General features: G+C 34.5%; 2 protein-coding genes across 5 annotated transcripts; one reads left to right on the forward strand and one right to left on the reverse strand.

Annotated features, from left to right (window-relative positions):
• On the reverse strand, positions 1 to 9,973 carry LOC132624566 (uncharacterized). Of its 4 annotated transcripts, XR_009576533.1 has the most exons (11): positions 9,648 to 9,973; positions 6,849 to 7,024; positions 6,491 to 6,709; positions 6,310 to 6,403; positions 6,064 to 6,198; positions 3,618 to 4,734; positions 3,079 to 3,198; positions 2,473 to 2,974; positions 1,629 to 2,174; positions 581 to 707; positions 1 to 484 (listed from the first exon to the last, which is right to left on the reverse strand). XR_009576533.1 is itself a non-coding variant. In XM_060339327.1 (10 exons), exons 6-10 carry the CDS (start codon positions 3,663 to 3,665, stop codon positions 462 to 464), a joined length of 1,239 nt encoding a protein of 412 aa, XP_060195310.1. In that variant the 5' UTR covers positions 3,666 to 4,734; positions 6,064 to 6,198; positions 6,310 to 6,403; positions 6,495 to 6,709; positions 6,849 to 7,024; positions 9,648 to 9,972; the 3' UTR covers positions 1 to 461. The 4 variants fall into 4 exon arrangements, 3 of the variants coding, with proteins under 3 accessions (XP_060195310.1, XP_060195309.1, XP_060195311.1); XM_060339327.1 differs by lacking the exon at positions 581 to 707 and having other exon boundaries at positions 6,495 to 6,709; positions 9,648 to 9,972; XM_060339326.1 differs by lacking the exon at positions 581 to 707 and having other exon boundaries at positions 9,648 to 9,972.
• Positions 9,974 to 11,005: 1,032 nt separating this feature from the next.
• On the forward strand, positions 11,006 to 15,695 carry LOC132623256 (uncharacterized). Its single transcript, XM_060337989.1, has 5 exons — positions 11,006 to 11,382; positions 11,977 to 12,421; positions 13,921 to 14,006; positions 14,112 to 14,544; positions 14,932 to 15,695. The coding sequence occupies exons 1-5, from the start codon at positions 11,290 to 11,292 to the stop codon at positions 15,345 to 15,347; spliced, it is 1,473 nt and encodes a 490-aa protein (XP_060193972.1). The 5' UTR covers positions 11,006 to 11,289; the 3' UTR covers positions 15,348 to 15,695.
• Positions 15,696 to 17,828: the final 2,133 nt, after the last annotated feature.

The raw sequence follows: 17,828 nt of genomic DNA on the forward strand, positions 1-17,828 counted from the left end.
TGATTGCTATTTTTCTTCGATTTGAATGACACTTAAGATTCAAAAGCAACAAAATATGCATTAGAAAATTTAAATGAAAATTTGTCAGAAAGACAGAGATGAACTATAGAATATAATAGCTCGTCTAATTTCACATCGAGCTAATTTTAGAAGCCTTCCTTCAAGATTTTCTTCATAATACTAACTTTGTTCTAAACTATCTTTCAGTAATGAAAACTAATAACAATCAGACCCATCAGTTGTCAGCTGCACGAAATATAGTGACATCTATAGAGAGCTGAGTGCCCTCAATCACTTCAAATACACAAACATCACCTATTTTTAACTGATTGTCCAGCACGAACTCCGTCCAGCCAGTCCAAAATTTAGCTTGTCCAGTTGCCAGATAGTATTTGACAGGCCAAGATCCCCTTCCTGGAACACGAAGCACTATGTTGCTGCAGTTTTCCGGGATATATTCCCTAGCAAATGCCAACTTTATGCACTGCAAATGAAATGGACTCAATAAATTGAGTTTTGAATAAAGAACAGAGTATTGTAAAGTATATGCATATACTGACGATTAACGCATATAGCTTACCAGAAAGCCCGATTTGGAGATATAGGAAGGATGCATAAAAGATATAAAGAACGGATTCTTAGACTTGAAATTAGCTTTTGCTCTTTTATATGCTATAAACATCTCTTTGTCCATTACGTCCTTGCGCCTATCATAAAACATATTGGATTGTGATTGTGCATTTTGCAGCCTTCACAGCGTGCTTCACACCGAAAATTAAGATCATTGCGTTAATACAAAATTATCATGTAACAATATGACTCATCCGGCTCGTTCGTCCGTGTACCATGGGCTTTCAAGAAAATATGATATTCGGGGTAAAATTAACTCTATACCAATCACTAATATCTATCACTTCTTATTTCTAATATGAAAGATGCCAATAAACTACTATACGACTTTCCTGGGTAAACATGTCTTACTCTCTCTTCAATCATATCAAATCTCTACAAAGACAGAAATTAAAGAATATCGAGATGTTCTAAGTAGCAAAAACTGATTTTTCGTGAAAAGCTTTTCATCAGTTAATGCAAACACCGGATCGAACTTTGTTACTTTTTACAGAAACAGAAAAACTTTCATTTGTCACTTCTCAGTTCCAAAGAGAAGCAGCATTGGAATTACATAGACAATACTGTGAGACTCCACAAGCCAGCCCTTGGCAATTGTCTTTATTCCTAATGCAAATGATCTACTCATACTCCAATTCTCAAATGATTACTCCACGAGGCATAACTAAGTGTCTTATGAATTATGAAGCACATGAATATGTCTATTCTAGACTGTTAAGTCTTTTTAAGCAAAACTTAATTTTAAGGTGGCCTTATACTTTTAGCAAGCCTTTTAATTAGTTGCCAGAGGATACTTACTTCATACCAAAAATCTGAATATAAACTGCATTATGTTTTCAAAATCACAATCGAAGCCTTTAACTGTTATGTTTTAATTTCTTACCAAACTTGCATATAAATACGATGACAAAACGCAACAAAAAAGAAACCAAGTGCTTTCATCAATGTTATTGCAAGGAACCAAGTGCATAAATATATTGATGTACAGATACACTTACCTGATGATTCTCTTGGTTCCATTTTGACTTTCTTCAATTTTCTAGAAGCCTCATTGTTCTCTTCCTCTTTTTCTACCTCCTCCTCCCCTTCCCCTTCCTCTTCCGCATCAACCTCGGACATTGACTTGTAAGATTCCTCTTCTTCGGAAGATCCAGCAGCTACTCGCTTGTTATAATAAGTATCCTTGTTCTTATGATATTCCGCCATCCTTTTCTTTGCCTCTGCCACATAAGGAGCTTTTTCAGCATCTGACAACTGTTTCCACTTGTTTCCACCAGCTATACCGACAGCGGCCACAGATTTATTTTTTGGATTCTCCTTCTTGAACTGCTTCCTGAACTCCTTCAAGAAAAAAAAGAAAGCCCCTGAAGGCCTCTTGGGTTTGTCAGGATACTTGGCAGACCTCCGTCCTCGCTTAACGTAGAAAGCACTTGTAGGCCTCTTTGGTTTGTCAGGATCATTGGCCACCTTCTTCGCTTCTTCAGTCTTGGGAGCTTTCTTCTTCAAGCCGAGCATGTTATCAGCTTTGGCATCGGATTTAACTTCTATCATGATGAAACCTCCATGGTTGAGAAAATGAACGATATGGAGCAACACAAAGTGTTTATATGCGTACTTATATCCATTATGATATACAAGTCTTTAACTAGGCTAAAAGAGTCTTTGAACAAGTTATACAGAACTACGAGACTTAATACAAGCACTAGAGAAATTAGGAGTTAATCCCAATTAGTCAGTATGATCTAATATGTATCATTAATTTCTATTTCATTGTGACTCATCGATCTTATGCATCCACCGATAAACTGAAAACACTTAAATATACAAAGAGATCTACGTTACCTGGTCGTGAAAAGCATGGATTTCCCCCATCTTTGGAGCTACGGGATGGATTAACGCATTCTTCCTCAAAATCTGATATATCTATTGGCTCTTGGCTCCATTTTGACTTACCAGATGATTCTCCTCGCTTCATTTTGACTTTCTTCAATTTTCTTGAAACTTCGATGTTCTCATCCTCATTCTCCTCCTCCTCATGCCCTTCCTCTTCAGAGGAAGAACTGAGTTCCTCAAAAAGTTGCCCCCCACCAAGGTTTCCACGTTGCTTCTGGGAGTAGAGCAGGACATGGAACGTTGATTTCTCAATGAGGAAAAAGAGCAAAACGTCCCCATGCTTCAGTTGGTGATGCACCACAAACTGTGCCCAGTCTCCTTCACATATGAAGTAATTGGGCTTTTCTCTCTCTATTTTTACTTTCCATGAAATTCCAGCTACATCAGTTTTCAGTATGCAGGTTTTAGCCAACATTTTCTTGTGTTTTTTCACAAAATGAGACGGCATAACCTGACAAATCAGATTAGCAAAACTCAGATTTGGACCTCAACAAAACCAAAAAGAAAAGAAAAAGGAAGCAAGAACACAGATCATTAACTAAAAGAAAAACTTACTATTTTTTCCGTAAAACCTTCTTTAAATAGATGCATGCGAAAAGATGGGTGCTTGTCGGGATCGACTTCCATTTTGAGAATGGAAGGAGGAGGCAAGCAAATAAACGGATGGCCTATGCTCTGTCAAAATAAACAAAGCCGATCCTAAACATGAAGCTCAAAAATATGATCTCTGCGAGTAAGCCATGTAAATCATACTACAAGATGAAGCTAAAACAGTAAAGAATAAAATTGCAGGCTGAAGTGTCAGATAGTTTGTAACATGTATGAAGTGGATTGTTCACAACAGAAGACAAAAGGAGTTTGAAGATTTTCTATATTAAAAGCCTTGGTATTTTCAGATTTTATTTAAAATCTAAATTTTAATGGACATGTCTGTTCATGAAAAGTAATGACTATCCACAATAGTCACTTTTCTAACTCTATAAATAAGACTTCCTTCATGAAGTGACAAAGAAAAAGTCTACAAGTATAACAGAGGATTCGTTGTATTATGAAAGGAATTGCTTGTATTTTCCCAATATGTATACGGGCAATACCTTTTTGAGCAAAGTCGATTTATCCATGTGTCCAAGCCATTTCTTCATCAATTATATATATACCTATTTTCTAACATGAAGTAGCATTTCCTGTTCCAACTATGAAAGATGACATTTTTTTCAACAAGCCAAAACAGTTGAGTAATCAAAGCTAGTGAGAACAAACAGAACAACTCACATGAACCAATGTATTAATGACCTAGGATCATTATTTTTTCCTTAATCTGTCCTTTTCTTATATTCCTTTATCAACTGTATGAGAATAAAAGTTAACAAAGAAAACCAATTTATGAGACAGAGAAATCGTTCCACTGTCAAAAACTAGAACAGATAAGATTTAGACCACAAAAAGATTTGTCTTTTTCTCACAGCCAAAAATGTGCAACAAAAGCGATGTGAATTTACAACATTGATGCTTAATGCTTATGTGAAGCTTTTTCTTTTTTGCTTTTGACCAACACCATTAAGATGCATGCAAGCAAGACAAATAAACATCCAAAAAAAAAAAAATATGAGAATACCCATGGGGAGGAGTAAGAGAGAAAATAAATATAACAAAATATTCAGAAGAAATCAATAATAATAAAAAAAGAAAAAACAAAACCACAATCCTCTCAAGTCACAACAACAGACGTTGAATGTCAATATCGCCATATATAGTGAAAAGGAGATCTCACAAAATCCCTGTTAAAATAAATTAATGGCCTATGCTCTGTCAAAATAAACAAAGCAGAATGAAGCTAAAAAATCAAACAGAAAAATATGATGCATGAGTAATACATATACAAGATGAAGCACAAAAATGCAACAGAAGAAGATGAGAAAATACAAGAATTTGAAGAACCTGATACGTCACTGGGAACAAAGACAATGAATGTACTTGTAGGTGTAATCAAGCTCATTCAAGCTCCAGAAAATCAAGAATATCTTAACAGGCTGATTTTGTTTGTTTTGACAGAGTAGTTACTTGCACAAAGCCTTTCTTTTATATGGGAAGAAAGGTTAGTAAGAGATTTTAAAATGGTCTTGTTTTCTCACTATCTATTTCTCTTCAGATCATCTACATCCCTCAGTCTATGTTTGACAGTCCTCCGCATTGAGCAAAAGTCACCGTCACCTAAAAAGCATATCACAATTAAGGTGAGTACGTTCATCTTTAAGTTATTGTTTGTCGTTATTCTATGTAGTATCTGACTGTTTGCAAATTGTTACTCTATTCCACTCAATTTATGTGGATTTTTTCATTTTTCTAGAACTAAATTGACTAATCCAACTTAATCTTTGGCTAATTTGACTAATTGGATCAACTTAATATTTTAAAATTAAAATTTAGATTTTAAAAAATCACATAATTTTTTTCATGTCAACACAGTGAAGAAATTAATATATTAGCAGTATTTCAATTATGAAATTCTATGTTTGTAAATAATAGTAATTTGATTGTCATTATTAACAACTATTATACATAAAATACTGAATTGAAATAACATTAAACATACATTGTGTCATACAGGTTTATCGCTGCAAACTAGATTCAACTCAACAATACACATAAATCTTGCTTACCCACAGGCGTTGGAGCTAACTTTTCAGCTTTACTTTTTAATTTGCCCTTGAACAGCATATTGAATACTTTATTTGGTGTGACAATAGGGCCAAAACAAACAAACACATACTTTCAAGTTATGCATCAGTCAGCTTCTCTGCGTCATCAACGTCTTTGCTCGATAGGGAGGACTGATCATTGGGAACTAAGGAGGATGAAGTAACGAAAATGATATGCAGGTTATTTAGCTTTTTTTGGTAACCTCAATGTTGCACATTCACACATAAGTTTTGTGCTGAAACCAAAAAAGCCAAACGTCAAAATGCAAATGTGGATTAAGTTAAAAATTCAAGCTTGGGCAGTACAATGGATGAATACTTGAGTATATGTTTTAATTTTAAAGCTAAGAAATATATGTTTTGTTGTGGTCTTTTCTTGAGATAGGACACAATGGACAATAGAATGAATGAATGTTTAATTTTAAAGGTTAGAAATATATGTTTTGTTGTGGTTTTTTCTTGAGATAGGACACAAAATACCAAAAGATAGATTCTCACAAATCCTCCTTCCCCTTTTCTATGATTATGTCCAAGAGTTACTGCGAGAGACGTTGATGACGCAGAGAAGCTAGCTGATGCATAACTTGAAAGCATGTGTTTGTTTGTTTTTGCCCTATTATCACACCAAATAAAGTATTCAATATGTTGTTCAAGGGCAAGTTAAAAAGTAAAGCTGAAAAGTTAGTACTAGTTGATGAGCTCCAACGCCTGTGGGTAAGCAGGATTTATGTGTATTGTTGAGTTGAATCTAGTTTGCAGTAATAAACCTGTATGGCACAATGTATGTGTAATGTTGTATTAAATAAAAATATGTAAGTAAAATATTTTAATATGTGCATACCCTGATAAGAAGATATTCCTATACTCCTTCCAAGGATTACAGGGAACTCTTCATCCTTTCCCATTTTTGCTTGGAGCACAGTTCCTTCAATTTCTCCGAAGTCCTCCCATAAAGTGAGTAGAAATTGTTTTTTTCCTGAGAGTGCGGGGAATATAATACTAATTTTTTGAGCATTTATCGTAAGGATATGCATATACTTCCAAAGGAAAATAAGGGCATATAATCTGAAATGAATGTTGTACTTACTGATTGCCAACAACAATAATCTCTCGGCACCCGTTTTGATTGCGACCTACATATTTTGGAGGGCCATAACGTAGAACGACTCCTAGTATGTATGCTAGTAAGATATAAGGGAATATAATGAGTGTGTACATGTATAAGCATATATAATCGAGCATGCTAGTAATTGGTAGGAGTGGTATACCAACTTCTACAGAAGAATGAGGAGTCATATGAGCGATGCGGTCAAAAGTTGTGATATTCAGCTTAGTTGATCTCATGCTCGTTAGTTGGCTTGACATGTTCAACTATATTTTCTTTGCCAAGTACCTAATAAAACTTGTGTATTGGTTTGCCGTATAAAGTGGCGAAACTCGAACTCTTGTGGTGGAAATCAGATGTGTCTCCGAGATTTGAAGCTTTTCTGCATAATGCTCAATATCATTACCATACACAATGGCCCTAATTTGCTGCTCTTGTAGAGTTCAGTATGTGTCTCAGATGCACATAAATTATGCTTTCATATAAAGCAAATTAAATGATAATGCTATAGATAAAATTACCTCTTCATCTTACAAAATTAAATTTTGGAATCTGATTTTCTTCTCAGGACTTTCTCGCTCACGACTCATGTCCACGATTTGAACTTTGGAAGTCCAATCTGGCGTGTCGGTTGTTATTTGATCGATGTTTAATCTTGGTGCCATGTGTCTGCCAACTGTATAACTTTACAATAATACTGTCAAGAAAAGTTATACCAATAATTAATATTGCATGTCTATACCAAATAGAGTTCTTGTTTTTCAGTGTCATAAGGTAAGAAGTCCTGTGTAGGAAAAAAAGGAAACTTTCAAAAATATTGCGGGTATCTTACATCTATATATGCTACTACATATTTAACTATCCAACTTCGACTTAAAAAGGATTCTAATATCACTCCAGAACCTTATTCTGAATATGTACTTATCTTTTCATCTACCAAATTTTTTTTATTTTTTTTTTGTATCCATCATTTCATCTAGAACATAGTTATGAACTAATTATCTATTTCCATCAAGTAAATTAGCCCTAAGAGTTTATGTGATCTAGCAAGAATCTCTGGCAACTTCCACCAGCGATTAGTTATTACTATTTTCTTTCCTCACCTTCTTATATTTATTTGTTATGCGAACCAACTGATCCAGGACCACAAAAAAGGAAACATTCAGATCACTCCAGAAGGTTTAAAAAAAAAAAAGGCAACTGATTTAGTGTCATAAGGTAAGAATTCCTGTGTAGGAAAAAAAAGAAAACTTTCAGAAATATTGCAGGTATCTTACATCTATATATACTACTACATCTTTTGCTATCCAACTTCGACTTAAAAAGGATTCTAATATCACTCCAGAACCTTATTCTGAATATGTACTTATCTTTTCATCTACCAATTTTTTCTTTTTTTTTGTATTCATCATTTCATCTAGAACATAGTTATGAACTAATTATCTATTTCCATCAAGTAAATTAGTCCTAAGAGTTTACGTGATCTAGCAAGTATCTCTGGCAACTTCGACCAGCGATTAGTTATTACTATCTTCTTTCCTCACCTTCTTATATTTATTTGTTATGCGAACCAACTGATCCAGGACCATAAAAACTGCACAACAAATGAAAAGTTCCACATTTTCAAATGAACATGTAACTCATTCAGGAATCACTACAAATATAATCCATTGCCAAGTAGTCATTAACTCAACTACCTCATCTGTCCCAAATTAACTAACCTATAATGACTTGTCAAATTTGACAATCAAACTAGTCACATTCTCAAATGAACAAGTAGTTCATTTACGAATCACTATTAATACACCCCAATACCTAGTAGTCATTTAACAAACATTCAGTTATTTAAGTAACTCAACTACCTCCTCTGTCCCAAATTAACTAACCCCCTGTTTGGATGGTTGTTTCCTGTGGTTCATTATTGTATTGTTTTTTATGAAATCATGTTTGTTTCCATTATTTTTAAAATTATGTTGTATGGTGTTATAAATCCATTGTAATATCGAAAAGTTAAAACTTATATTACATGTACAGAATTGTGGACAACATGTATATACGTAAAATGTATAATAGGCTTGAGTATAATGAATTGATTTTCGACAGTAATAGTTTTACTAACCCATAAAATTAATCTCCGCTATGAAAATCAAAACTTCATTATTCTAGAGAGATGCATAATTCATGAACTTCAAACTTAAGGCTTCCCTATCAAGAAATATATCTTCAACTTCATATGAACACATAAAACTCAACTGCCATGAAATAGCACTACTATCAATCAGAAAATTGAAAAAGAGAACACGATTAAATAACAAATAAATATGGGCTAAAATTAGAACCATATCCGTCAGAAAATAACCAACATTTACTGCCAGTTTGTATGTTGAAGTGGGTTGCATCACAATTGGTGGTGAGCCTTAGGGCTCTTTGTTTCTAGCTTTCTGTTACTTTAATTTGTTTGTTTTCTATCTTTTTAATTCTTAATTTAGAGATTTTCTGTACTTAGTTCTTGTAAGCTACATTCTATGCTAAAATTTCAAGTGCTTATTTCGATTTTCTTCAGTCCTAACATAGTAACATGAAGCAAATATCAACAATTAGGGGTGTATAATAAGCAAATAAAATCCCGAGGGAAACGACAAGCAAAATAAGAGGGGAAAAACCAATTTTCAAACATCCATGAGTAAACCCAGCCAAATTAGGAACACACAAGTACAAAATACTACAATAAATTACCAAACCATCAGGAAATCTATCATATACCCATAAAAAATAACAAGTAGTGGAATAATATACCCAACGAAGAAAACAAAGATTTTTTTTTTATCACAATCAGTTAAATTAGTTTTAAAAAATCGTTGCAGTATAAGGTAATGACATCAAACTAACAGATTGAATTTAAAAGGAGTGCCATTTAATAAAAGCAAGGAAAGTTTTAATACCAACATATTCAGAAAAATCTTGAACAAAGGAAAAATCCTCTTTCTTAAACTGGTGTTGCCCTTTTTTTTTTCCTTCATAAAATTGTAAAATTGGAAAAAAACTAAAATTGTAAAATTGGAAGAAAACTAAAATTGCTATGAATCCCAAATTGCTGAAAATCAGCATAATGGCCATACAGAATTCTACAATAAACTACCAAACCACCAGAAAACCTATCGTATACTTATAGAATGAGTAGGAAAATAAAAGTCAGAAAACCTATCATATACTCATCAAAAGTAGTGGAATAAAATACCCAACAAAAAAAAGAGAATTTTTTTATCATCACAATTAGTAGAAACACTAGAGAAATTTAAAGAATGTACGGAGAAAGTTACCAAAAAACCACTTATAAAATGAGATGAAATTCTAGGAAACATAGGAGAATCTTGAACACGTGAGGAAGATTTTCAATGGAATTTCTGGGTTTTGGGAATTAAGGGTCTGTTTGGCTTAGCTTAAAAAAAGCAGTTTATAAGCTGAAAACAACTTATTTATAAGTCAAAAAAAAAAAAAAGTTGGGCTATCTCAACTTATTTTTGTAGGCTTATTTTAAACACAAAATGACTTATAAATTGGCTAGCCAAACATGCAAAAAGCTGCAAACATTCAAAAAGCTGAAAAAGCTTATAAGCTGTTTTCAGCAACTTGCTAAGCCAAAGGGGCTTTTTGGGTTAGGACTATACGAAGGAAAAAAAAAAGAGATTTTTTAGCACTTGAGGAATTCAATGGAAGAAAGTGGAACATTCTAATTGAGTTTAAAGGATAAAATTGTCCTTAACAAACATTTATATTTTCTTGGCAGAATATCTGGGGACCCCCTTGAACTTGTCGATTTTTATTTGGTGTACATCTAAACTTTACATTAGCCTAATTACCCCCTCAACTTCACAATATGATAGGCACGACCCCCTAGACACTGAGAACCCTTGGACGTGTGACACACGCGCTGCCACATGGATATTTTTGTCCATGTGGCTTTTTTTAAGGATAAAATATATATTTTTACCTTTTTAAGTTCACCAATTATTTAGATCATTTTTTTCGGGCCAAATCTGTAAAAAAAGAACTTGAAACAACAATATTTTGACCATACTTTTTTTTATTTGGCTAAAGATAATGATATTCTAATCAAGTTATTTTTATATATTTGGCCAGGAAAAGGAAGAAATACACAGTTAAAGCAAATGATCATTGTATCTAAAAAGAAATAAATAAAATATCAACCAAATATTTTAAGAATTTGACTCAAAAAAATAATGTAGAGTTGAAATAAATAGTAATTACATGAAAAGAAAAATACACAATTTTTTTTGTAGAAAATACACCGTCTAAATTTTATTACTTTTGCTAAACCTTCTTTTTATTTGGCTAAAATAAATAGAGTTTCAACTAAGTTATTTAGATTTGAATCCAAAAAAAGAAAAAAAAATACATAGTTGAAATAAATAATCATTATATCTAAAAAGAAGTTGATTTTTCGATTTTTGACCCTTTCACGCGCCTAAAAAAAAGTGTGTTCACGTTCTTTGCTACATCAGCGTCTAGAGGATCGAGACTATCATATTACCAAGTTCAAAGGAGTAATTAAGTCAATACATAATTTAAATATGCACTAAATAAAAGATTGACAAGTTGAGTCCCAAGCTATTCTGCCTTCGCTCGCTAAACTTCCATTTCCATAAAGTAGTAAAGTTATAAAGTAAAGTAAAGTAATAAAGTAAAGTAATTTTGCTATAGTCTCCTCGGAACCTTCACCATCTTCCATGGCTGTTCAACTTTTGACACCTCATCATCTCCAGCAGTTTACAATTTCTTTACAACCCTTTTAACTAATGTGCAAATGGTATTAAGCTTTTGTTCCATTTGTGAAACCACAATTAATAACAATGAAACCAACATAACACCAACATCTTGTAGAAAGCCATATTTTCCTCCCCCTTCTCCCTGTTTTTTTCAAGTATCATTTTAATTCTCAAAATGCTAGTGGACCCCGACAAGCTGCTACTTGATCCCAACAAGCATTCATCCTTTTGCAAGCTTCTATTTAAAGAAGGTTTTATGGACAAAATAGTACGTTTTTCTTTTAGCTTCTCCTTATTCTTTAATTTTTTTTTGGTGTTTAGGTTTAAATCTTCTTCCAACTTTGGATGGTTGTTACTGTCGTTTCTTAATGTATCGCATTGTGTCGTGTGGTATTTTACTGTATTGTTTTAATGAATAAACATTTTGATAGATTGTATTATTTTCTATCTGAACACATCATTAATTTAAAGGATAAATCTATAATACTACAAAGAAAAGTGAGGTACGGGGTAAATAATCATAAAAAAGATAGTATAAATGATAAAATATGATTATTAAATAATAAGCAAAGGCAAAATAATCAGTCTCTCTATTCTAACCCTTCCCAGACGCTACTTGTGGGATTGTACTGGGTATGTTGTTAAAGCAAATGTAAAATGAGAAAAAAAAAATAAGTAAGGTAACGATGCGATCACACAAAATCGGTTTTTATAAAATATGGGACTGTTCATCGTGAATTAGCATGGATTTAACGATATGATACCATAAAATTTAAAACAAGCATTGTATTTAAAGTAAGAATACAATATTTAAATCTTCATCCAACTGAGTTTTGCTAAACTTGACAATTTGATTTGTTAGCTAATTCCGCCTGTGTTTATCAAAGAACACAAGAAGATGTTGGCCAAGGCGTGCTTACTGAAAACGGATATTGCTGGGATGCCGTGGGAAGCAAAGATAGTGAGAGAGCATTCCAATTTCTTCATTTGTGAGGGAGATTGGTCACAGTTTGTGGTGCATCACAAACTGGAGCTAGGTTGTCTCTTGCTCTTCTATCTCGTTGATAAATCGACTTTCCAAGTCTTGCCCTACACTCAGAAATGTTGTACAAACATTCGTGGGAGGCAACTTTTAGAGGAACTCAGCTCCGAAGAGGAAGAGGAAGAGGAAGAGAAAAATATTAGACCTTCAAGAAAATCTGGCAAAGTTAAAATGGAGCCAAAAGGACCATCAGATCCTGAAGAAGAAAGTGCTGACCCATCCAGTGGCTCCAAATATGGGGTAAATCTATCCTGTTTACATTCAGGTAACATTTATGTCGTTATGTATTTGGTATATTTGATTATTCTCAGTTTAGCTGTAGATGCATGAGAATGAGGTTTTCTACAAATATGCACTTTTGGTACAAAGTTCCAGCGATATGGTAACGTAGACTATAAATGAGACTTGCATAGTAGTTTTACTTGAATAAAGATAACAAATGCCTTGCATTTTGGCTGTTCAAAATCTTACAGAATATAGTGATCGAATTTTTATTTGAAGGGCGAAGTCATTTGTGAGGAAAAAAGCAATGCGCAAACAATTTTGAGTAAGTGGAATTTGTTGAATGAGACTTATTAAAGGGGAGAACAACATAAACTTGAAAACTTGTGAAACACACATACTCAATTGGTACCTGCTCTTCAATCCGAGTGGTTAATAATGCATGCAAGTATGATGATATTGGGTTATGCAGCCCTTTCATCTGGATGGTTATTATCAGTAGCACTTCTAGTGATTACAACTACAACAACATAATACCCAGCGTAATCCCACAAGTGGGTTATGGGGAGGGTAGAATGTACGCAGACCTTACCCCTACCTTGTGAGGTAGAGAGATTGTTTCTGGAAAGGTTGTTTCAGGAAGACCCTCGGCTCAAGTGCAGCAAATCAAATTTAGGAGAGCAATGGTTTTTTAAACAAGTCATTTTTCTTGGGTGAAAATGTTTTAGAAGATACTTTTTTTCTGCCATTGGATTATTACTGGTCCCAATTGATTCAACAATTGGATTGTTGGAGTTATCAGGTTATTAGTCGCTTCCGCGTGTTCAACTATATAAGAAGATTAGATAGAAAAATACCTTAATTAATTTGATGGTTCTGAAGAAAAAACATAATCTTAAAGGAGCACATAGTTAGAGTGCTTTTTATGAAATCAAAACTAGGCTGCCTGTGGAGGTGTAAAATCTTGAGAAACGATGAACCTTTGGGAAACATGGAAAAAAGCTTGGGTTGTTATTGATAACGGTGGATTCAGCCAAGGCGACGACAAAATGTGCGACATAACGAAGTCAAAATTGACTTTTCACTGGGCTACTGAAATGTTGCTGAACCCCTAAAGTCTCATTCAAGAAATTCGAGTGTTAAATGAAACAACAGCGTTTCTTTTAACATTGCTCGGTTAATCTGGACGTTAAGGCTATGCTTTTAGATCTCATTTGTGGTATGCTTTTACATATAATCGGTATTTTTCTGGAAGTTGCACACTACTGGAAATTTTGTCTGATATAGTTTTATTAAAAGTTCCATGAGAATCGACGACGGACCACATTAAAAACAAATGATGCATATAGATCATATCAACTAATTGGAGTTAAGTCCTAATTGTTGTTGTTACTTGTATCAAGTCCTAATGAACCAACGTAAGATTTCACCAGCAGGTTCTTCTACCATTTCCTGTGACATAAATCTGTAGCATCTTCATTCTCAAATAGCAACATTGTATAACAGCTTTTTCTTACTACATTTCAATTCTAAACATGCTAGTGGATTCCGCCAAGCTGCTACTGGATCCCGACAAGCATCCATATTTTTGTACGCTTTTATTTAAAGAAGGTTTTATGGATAAAATAGTAAGTTCTCTAGTTTCTCTTTATTCTTAATTTTTGCTTTTCTGTTTTGAGGTCTAAATCTTGTTCCAACTAAGTTTTGCTGAACTTGAGACTTCCATTTGTTAGCTAATGCCGCCTGCTTTTATCAACGAACACAAGAAGATGTTGGCCAAGACCTGCTTACTGAAAACCGGTGTAGAGATGTTATGGGAAGCAAAGATAGTGCGAGAGAGGTCCAATTTTTTCATTTGTGAGGGAGACTGGTCACAGTTTGTGGTGTATCACAAACTGGAGCTGGGAGATATCTTGCTCTTCTTTCTCATTGGTAGATCAACTTTCCAAGTCCTGCCCTACACTCAAAAATGTTATAGAAACCTTCGTGGGAGGCAACTTTTTGAGGAACTCAGCAGTAGCTCGGAAGAGGAAGAGGACACTGGACCTTCAAGAAAATCCAACAAATTAAAACTGGAGCCAAACGAACCATCAAATTCTGAAGAAGAAAGTGTCGACCCATCTAGTGGCTCCAAAGATGGGGAAAATCCATGCTATTCATATTCAGGTGACATCTACTCTCTCTTTATATACACTTTGTATATTTTATTTATTTTCAGTTTTTAATAGATGCATGAGAATCAATGACAGACCATAATGAAAACAAATGATGCATATATAGATCATACCGGCTAACTGAGGTTAAATCCTAATTTTGTACTTGTATTAAGTTTGTTGTTTGTTACTAACTTAAACACTATATTAGCCTAGGTAGGGTATCGTCTTGACCAAGTATGATTTATTCTTTGAGTCCCTTCCCAAAGCCCTTCTTATCCCTTCCCTTTCAGCCTACATACACTCACCTTATGGTGCCACAATGAAGCTAGGCCATATCTCTTTGTTTTTCTCTCTGTCGTTCATTTTCTCAACCCTAAAAAAGTTTCATTTTTTAAAGGAGTTAAATCTGGTGCTGAAGCTGATAACATGCTCAGCTTGAAGAAGAGAGCCAAGGGACAAAGCAGGCTAATAAAGTGTGTCAAGGATCCTGACAAACTTAAGAGGCCTGCAAGTACTTTCGTTTTGCGAGAACGGAGGCCTGCAATTGCTTTCTCCGTTAAGCGAGAACGGAGGCCTGCTTCCTTTGTTAAGCGAGCACAGAGCCCTGCCAATGATCCTGACAAACCTAAGAGGCCTGCAAGTGCTTTCGTCCTTTTCATGGAAGAGTTTAGGAAGCAGTTCATGAAGGATAAACCAAAAGCCAAATATGTCTTTGCAGTCAGTAAAGCTGGTCGAGCCAAGTGGAAACAGTTGTCAGATGTTGACAAAGCTCCTTACATAACAGAGGCAGAGAAAAGGAAGACCGAATATTAAAAGAACATGGATCTTTATAACAAGCCAGTGGCTGCTGGATCTGTGGAAGAAGAGGAATATGACAAGTATTGGTCCAAGGTTGACGAGGAAGAGGAGGATGACGACTGAAGAAATTTTTAGTGACTGAGGATATTGGTGAAGAAGCTTGTATTCATATCATCTACATTTGACTTCTTCTTTTTCCTGTGTAATACTTGCATCTTTTTGTTTCTAATTTTGGGGGTTAAAGATGAAGAGCAGCTTCTTGTAAAGCTCAATGGTTTATGTACATTTTATTTTGATGCTGCTTAATCATAATTCAGCCAGGTGTTTGTCCTTCTTCGCTATTATAGATGAATTTCCATCTAATTCGTCTCTTCCTTCATGGTAATCCTTGGTTCACACGAGTGTCAAAAGCACCTCATTGTACATGAGTTTGGAAGCACATTTGTTCTTACTTTGAAATTGTCAAAACTGAGTGTATGCACGAGCGTGTATTTGGTATTTCAGTGTATATCGCTTGTCAAGAGTTAGTTGCTGACTTGCTGTTGTGATGATGAGTTTGTTTGTTAGTTTTGAGTGTAATGATTAGGCCAATGTAGTCTATAAATATCTCATTTCCTACACTCAAATGCTAGTCAATCAATTCAAGTCCATACAATTTCTACTCTCTACTTTGTTTCCTCTCAACTGCTAACCTCCATGATCGAGCTTGTGGCTTCGATCATGGTTTCTATTTGATAAATTCACATGGTATCAGAGCAGTGATCACTGGATCTATACTGCGCAAATCAAAACTCCATTGGAGAAGATAATTGAAAGCTTGAAACAAAGAAAATGGGAGTGGAAACAATTAGCATTATGATTAATCATCATCATTCACTTTACTTGCAAGCTTCGAATGTACCAGGTTTGATACTGATTCCAACTAAACTTACAGGTCCAAAAAACTACATTTTATGGAGTAGATCCATGAATCTTTCCCTAAGAGGTAAAGGAAAATTAGGATTTATAAATGGAACCTGTGTTAAAAGTAGTTGCAAAGGAGATTTAGAAGAGTTATGGGAAAAATGTGATGCAATTATGTTGTCTTGGATAGGAAGTACAGTTTCAAGTGAATTGATTCCAAGTCATATATGCTGCAAATGCTAAGAAAAAGGTTTGATAGATCTAATCTTACTAGGATCTATCATATCTGGATAGATATAGTAAGTCTAAAGCAAGGAAATGATACAGTTACCAGTTATTACTCTAAGATGAAGATACTTTGGGATGAATTGAATGTAATTGTTCCTTTATCTTCGTGTTGTGATGAATCCAAGCATTATATAGATCATCTTAAAGCTCAGATATAGATACAGTTTTTGATGGGATTGAATGAAAGATATAGCAACATAAGGAGCAATTTGTTGGCAAAAGGTCCTGATGTCACAATAAATGAAGCCTATGCAGTAGCAACACAAAAAGACAGTCAAAGATCACTTGGTGTGGTGGATGCACACAGAGAGGCACTAACTATGCTAATAGGAAGGAATCAAGGAAATAGCTACAGGAAAGAAGCTTCAACATCAACCTATTATGGTCCACCTTGTGGAGAATGTGGATACAGATTGTTATAGATTGGTTGGATATCTTATAAATTTCAAAAGTAAGAAGAAGACAGGATAGTATGGTTATTTCAAGCCCTATGCAAACTCAACTACCACTGATGGAACTGCAGGAGAGTCTAGCAACTCACAACACAAAACTGGTGGCCTGTTTACTCCACTACAATATCAGGAGGTGCTAAACAAGTTGGATGAATCTGGAGCTGAAAAATGTATGTCTAATATGGCAGGTGTAACTTTACTATTATCCAATGCAGTTGCATATGAATGAATAGTAGATTCAGGAGCATCACATCATATAACACCTTGTAAAGAACTTCTAAATGCACTTAAAAGCTTATCTGATCAACAAGGTAATCCGGTGCAGATACCAACAGGTGGCAAATCTCACATAGAAAATGCAGGAAATGCTATGATTCTAGGACATAAGATCCAAAATGTATTGCATGTGCCAGACTCTAAATTTAACTTACTCTCTGTATCAAGACTCACCAAGGAACTACGTTGTGCAACAATTTTCTTGCTTGATTTCTGAGTGTTTCTGGGAATCTTCAGTGGCAAGGTTATGGGGATTGATAGAGAAAGAGATGGTTTGAACATATTGCAGGAATCAAGACAAATAAATGCACACTCAGCTGGAAGCACAACCATATCCAATAAGGAAGGACAACTATGACATCTTAGGTTAGGGCATCCTTCAATAGGTGCAATCAAGCATATCCCATCGTTGAAGTTCAAAATAGAATCTGATATTCAAGATAGTTGTGAAGCGTGTCCACTGTCAAAACATCATAGATTGAAATTATCATTAAGTGAGAATAAAACTAGAGCTTGTTTTCAAATTGTACATTTTGATCTTTATGGGCCATATAAGAAAGTTACTTATGACAATAAA

The sequence above is a fragment of the Lycium barbarum genome, chromosome 12, assembly GCF_019175385.1.
Source record: "Lycium barbarum isolate Lr01 chromosome 12, ASM1917538v2, whole genome shotgun sequence".
Taxonomy (NCBI): Eukaryota; Viridiplantae; Streptophyta; class Magnoliopsida; order Solanales; family Solanaceae; genus Lycium; species Lycium barbarum.